The sequence below is a fragment of the Solanum tuberosum genome, unplaced genomic scaffold (genome assembly GCF_000226075.1).
Source record: "Solanum tuberosum cultivar DM 1-3 516 R44 unplaced genomic scaffold, SolTub_3.0 scf00046, whole genome shotgun sequence".
NCBI classification, from domain to species: domain Eukaryota; kingdom Viridiplantae; phylum Streptophyta; class Magnoliopsida; order Solanales; family Solanaceae; genus Solanum; species Solanum tuberosum.
This window is the reverse complement of record NW_006238971.1, coordinates 678,561-683,947: the sequence shown is the minus strand read 5'-3', so window position 1 is coordinate 683,947 and position 5,387 is coordinate 678,561. Positions and strand designations below refer to the sequence as shown.

Here is a 5,387-nt window from a genome sequence, read left to right as displayed (position 1 = left end):
AACAGTTGGGGGTACTCCTTCCTCATTTCCTCTTCCGCTTCCCAAGTCATTTCCTTGACGCTGTTATTTTTCCATAACACTTTCACAGAAGCTACATCTTTAATTTGAAGCTTTCTTACTTTCTGATCTAAAATCGCTATTGGTACCTCTGTATAAGATAAATCCTCAGCGATACAAATATTTTCAATGGGCATAATACGTGAAGGATCTCCAATGCACTTTCGCAACATAGAAACATGAAATACAGGATGAACTGCTTCCAATTCTGAAGGCAAATCAAGCTCGTATGCCACCATACCGATCTTTCGAATAATCTTATACGGTCCAACGTACCTAGGACTAAGCTTCCCTTTCTTTCTGAATCGCATGATGCCCTTCATAGGCGATACTTTCAGGAAACCCATCTTCTACCTGAAACTCTAAGTTCCATCGGCGAACATCTGCATAAAGACTTCTGTTGACACTGTGCTGTATGAAGCCGATCTCTAATAAGCTTAACCTTTTCAATCGCTTGTTGGACTAGATTCGGACTTCGCAAATCTTCTTCCCCGAGCTCAAACCAACCGATTGGGGACCTACACTTCCGCCCGTATAGTGCTTCGTAAGGGGCCATCTGAATACTAGCTTGAAAGTTGTTATTATAAGCGAACTCGATAAGAGGTAGATGTTTATCCCAACTTCCTTTAAAAATCCAACACAGAAGCACGTAAACATATCCTCAACCGTCTGAATAGTACGTTCTGCTTGTCCATCGGTTTGTGGATGAAAAGCGGTGCTAAGATTTACCTGAGTGCCTAGACCTTTCTGAAATGATCTCCAAAAATGTGCTGTAAATTGAGCTCCTTGATCTGAGATAATAGATAATGGAACTCCGTGAAGGCGAACAATCTCCTGAATGTAAAGCCTAGCATAATCTTTAGCTGAATATGTCGTCCTAACTGGCAAGAAATGAGTAGATTTTGTCAGTCTATCGATAATTACCCAAATGGAATCAAACCTTCGTGGAGTGCGAGGCAAACCAGTGATGAAGTCCATATTTATTATATCCCATTTCCATAACGGAAGCTCAATATACTGGGTTAGGCCTCCAGGCCTCTGATGCTCTGCTTTAACTTGTTGACAGTTGGACATTCAACTACCATCTCTGCAATATCTTTTTTCATGCCATTCCACCAATACTAAGGACTCCATCTCCAGTTAGCTCAAACAAGGGGTATTGCTACTGTGAAATATTTTCCCTCAATTTCCTAAGCTCAGGATCTTCATGTTGCTGCCTTTTGACCTTCAGTCACAAAGGAAGATTCTGCCATATTCTTAACGACAACACCTCCGCCTCCTGCATCTACCAAGAGTACTTGCAAATTAACTAGATGGCATATGTCTTTCGTAATTCTAGCCTTATCAGCTTCAACATGACTTAGACTACCCATGGACTTCCGCTTAAGCGCATCAGCAACAACATTAGCTTTGCCGGGATGATATAAAATGTCAATATCGTAGTCCTTTAATAATTCTAGCCATCTCCTTTGTCATAGGTTCAAATCCCTCTACTTAAGTAAATACTAAAGGCTCTGGTGATCGTGTGTAGGATAATTCTGCTCTTGCTTCCGCAACTGTCTAGAGGCGTATGCAATAACCTTACCATGCTGCATAAGAACACAACCTAGGCCAATTTTTGAGGCATCACAATAAACAACATAGCCCTCATTACCATCTGGAAGAGTTTAGGACAGGTGCAGTGGTAAGCCTTTTTTTTAGTTCATGAAAGCTCTGCTCGCATGCCTCGGTCACTGAAACTTCGTTGCCTTATGTGTCAAATTTGTCAGTGGTGCAGAAATAAAAGAGAATCCCTCCACAAACCTTCGGTAATACCCCGCTAAGCCTAAAAATCTACGAACCTCCGTCGCATGAAAGGGGCTCGGCCAAGTCATCGCTGCTTCAATCTTTTGTCCATCAACCTTAATACCCTCACTTGTAATAACATGACCAAGAAAAGCTACTGAGGTAAGCCAAAAATCACATTTAGATAATTTAGCATATAACCTGCAATCTTGGAGAGTCTGCAATACAGCTCGCAAGTGGTCTGCATGCTCTGCTTCCGACCGTGAATATATAAGAATATCATCAATAAACATAATCACAAATTCATCCAAGAATGGTTTGAAGACCCGATTCATAAGATCCATAAAAGCTGCTGGGGCATTTATAAGCCCAAAAGACATGACAAGGAACTCAAAATGGCCATACCTCGTCCTAAATGATGTTTTTGGGATATCAACTTCTCTGACTCGCAACTGATGGTAACTAGACCATAAGTCAATCTTGGAAAAGCATTTGGCACCTTGTAACTGATCGAATAAGTCATCAATCCGTGGAAGAGGATATTTATTCTTCATAGTGACTTTATTTAGTTGTCTATAGTCAACACACATCCGCAAGTATCCATCTTTCTTTCGAACAAAGAGCACTGGGGCACCATATGGGGAAGTACTTGGCCTGATAAAGCCTTTATCGAGCAAGTCCTTCAGTTGTTCCTTCAATTCCCTTAGTTCTACAGGTGCCATTCTATAGGGAGCAATCCATATAGGTTGCGTATCAGGAAGCAAGTCTATAGCAAAATCAATTTCCCTTTCTGGGGAATTCCTGGAAGATCATTAGGGAATACCATTGGAAATTCATTCACGATAGGAATTGACTGAAGAGTCATGGGCTCCTTATCAATATCTTGTACATTAACCATATGGTATATGCAACCTTTATCAATCAACTTCTGAGCCCTAAGGTATGAAATAAACTTACCCTTAGGTGTGGCTGCATTACCCTTCTACTCAAGGACTGGCTCACCAGGAAAGTAAAATCGGACTATCTTTGCACGACAATCAATACTAACATAGCAAGCTGCCAAGCAATCCATACCCATGATAACATCAAAATCTAGCATAATCAACTCAACTAAAGCAGCGGAGGTTGGACGATCATTAATTAACACCGTACAACCTCGGTAGACACGACTAGCTAAAATAGAATTGCCAACCGGTGTAGACACCTCAACTGGTTGTGGCAAAAACTCAGATTTCATGTCAATCTTACTAGCAATGAATGGAGTGATATATGAAAATGTAGAGCCAGGGTCTAATAATGCGTAATCATCTTGAGAAGATATCGTCAATATACCTGTAACAACATCAGGGGATGCCTCTGAATCCTGTCGTCTTGTGAGTGCATAAAAGTGATTCTGACCACCGCTCCAACCTGTATCTCCTTCACCCCTCCCTCTACCACGAACCTGAGTAGACTGTGGTCTTGGTCGTGGGGCACAGACTGAGGGTGAAGATGTTGTTATGGATCCTGAAGGCTGAGCTAGATCACATCTGCTCAACCTCGGGCACCGACTAATAAAATGTCATGTCTACCCACAATGATAACATGCACCTGAACCCTGTCTACACTGCCCAGTTTGCGGCTTACCGCACTGTGTACAATGAGGAGTAGGATGTCTTACCTGTACAGAACGATCCTATCGACGACCTCCAGGTTGGCCTGAGCTCTGACCTGGTCCTAACTGACTATATATGTGGTGAGACACTACCCGCTGGCCGAGATGGATATCGATGGAAAGGGGGACTAAAATCACCATGTGGCTCCCTATAAGACCCTATAGTACGGGCCCTCTTACTCTGCTCCCTATCCCTGTGGGTATCACGAAACCGTTTAGAAAGGTCCTCTATAGTCTGAGCGAAAACTTGAATACGGGAAATATCTACATCATCTGATAGGGATGCTACCCTACAATCTCTGATCAAATGATCTGCCAAACCATCAACATAACGATGAACTCTGGCTTTCATGGTACGTACAATATCTGGTGCATATCTTGCCAAAGAATTAAACATATGGCTATAATCTCTCACACTCATGGTTCCTTGCTTCAGATTGATAAACTGGTCAAGACGGGCCTCTCGAACTTCCCGTGGCAAATAGTGGGAAAGGAAGACCTCAGAGAAGTCCTCCCACTCTGCTGGCGGAGCATCAAGTCCTCTAGATCTCTCCCATGCCTCATACCAAATGATGGCTACATTACGTAGCCGAAAAGAAGCCAACTCCACAGCCTCTGTGACGGAGGCATGCATCACCCTCAATACTCTATATATGTGTTCTATATAGTCCTGGGGATCCTCAGTATGACTAGATCCTGTAAATAACGGAGGGGAAAAATGAAGAAACTCTCGTACCTTCAAACTTTCCGACCGGTCTCTCTGAATATCTAGTCTTGACTCTAGTTGTCGCTCATGAATAGAAACCACCCTAGTCAGCAACTGAACTGCCTCTCTCATCCCCTACTCCCCAGAGATCTCTGGTGGAGAAATAATAGGTACTGGAGGTCCTGTGTCCGTAGCTTCCTCAGGTGCCAATGGAACTGATGAGGCTGGGGGTACTGCATCTCCTCGGACTTCAATAGGTGTCGGGGAGGCTGGTACTATGGGTACTGGAGATCCACCCCGTGCCTCCGAGGGAAATCTATCTCTTTGACTCGGTGGGGAACGGCTAGTACCTTCCCTTGGATCCATACTTTTCTATCGATCTGCCATAACCGGGAGAGTGTAGCCTGTTAGATAAGAAACATAAAGCACGACTTAGATTTCAAATGTTCTTATACTTTTGCAGTATAGCACGATCTATCAATTTAATGAAATGTAACCATTCCTAAATTCCCTGTAGCCTCTTGATTATAAGTGTGGTGCACAACACACCCATAAACAAAACTCTACTAGATATGACTTGTGGACCCCCCGGGATACGACCTGCTTTGATACCAAGTTTGTCACGCCTCGAAATAGGGGGTGTAACTGGCACTTGATACCCTAATACATTGAGTTACCCACTGAAACATATTAGCTAAACCAAATTTGTGAGGCAAAAGGATTGGGCAACACAACCTCTAAAAAGTGAAGCCTGGACCCAGAGGACATGACCTGAAAGAGAATAGTCATACAAACAATGGCAGACAAACCAAAAAAAAAAAATGTACTATCTAGCCAATGAGGCCACAACCGAAACCATACCTACTTACACACACACATATATATACATGCCAACACTATTGGCTGGAGGTTGAAACATACAAAAAAGAAAACCCAGAATATTGTGTCCATAATAGACTCTATGAGTGACATAAGCACTGTCGGGACAAGGCCCCCACTATACCCAAACTGTACAACAAAAGTAAACATCCTCTTATAGTCCCAAGATAAGATGGAGCTTACCAACTCACAGCTGAACCTGAATCCTAGCGGGTGGGTCGATTAGAGTCCCTGCCTGTACCTGCTCGCACAAAACAAAAAGCAGCGGCCCCAGGCAAAGGGACGTCAGTACGAATAAAAATGTAC

General features: G+C 43.0%; 1 protein-coding gene across 1 annotated transcript; it reads right to left on the bottom strand.

The window, feature by feature from the left end:
- Positions 1 to 1,262: 1,262 nt before the first annotated feature.
- Positions 1,263 to 4,334, bottom strand: LOC107059891 (uncharacterized). Its single transcript, XM_015306973.1, has 6 exons — positions 3,590 to 4,334; positions 3,469 to 3,472; positions 2,829 to 3,371; positions 2,431 to 2,643; positions 1,899 to 2,304; positions 1,263 to 1,502 (listed from the first exon to the last, which is right to left on the bottom strand). Exons 1-6 carry the CDS (start codon positions 4,332 to 4,334, stop codon positions 1,263 to 1,265), a joined length of 2,151 nt encoding a protein of 716 aa, XP_015162459.1.
- Between the last annotated feature and the right edge of the window lie 1,053 nt (positions 4,335 to 5,387).

Bases quoted from the DNA above. Each gene is read 5' to 3' on its own strand.
- LOC107059891 (XM_015306973.1), bottom strand. From the start codon at position 4,334: ATGAGAGAGGCAGTTCAGTTGCTGACTAGGGTGGTTTCTATTCATGAG. The intron at 2,305-2,430 runs GTGTGTTGACTA...CTTATGGTCTAG, and splicing joins AAAGATGGATACTTGCGGAT to TTACCATCAGTTGCGAGTCA. The intron at 1,503-1,898 runs GTTCGTAGATTT...GAATTATTAAAG, and splicing joins GCCCCTTTCATGCGACGGAG to GACTACGATATTGACATTTT.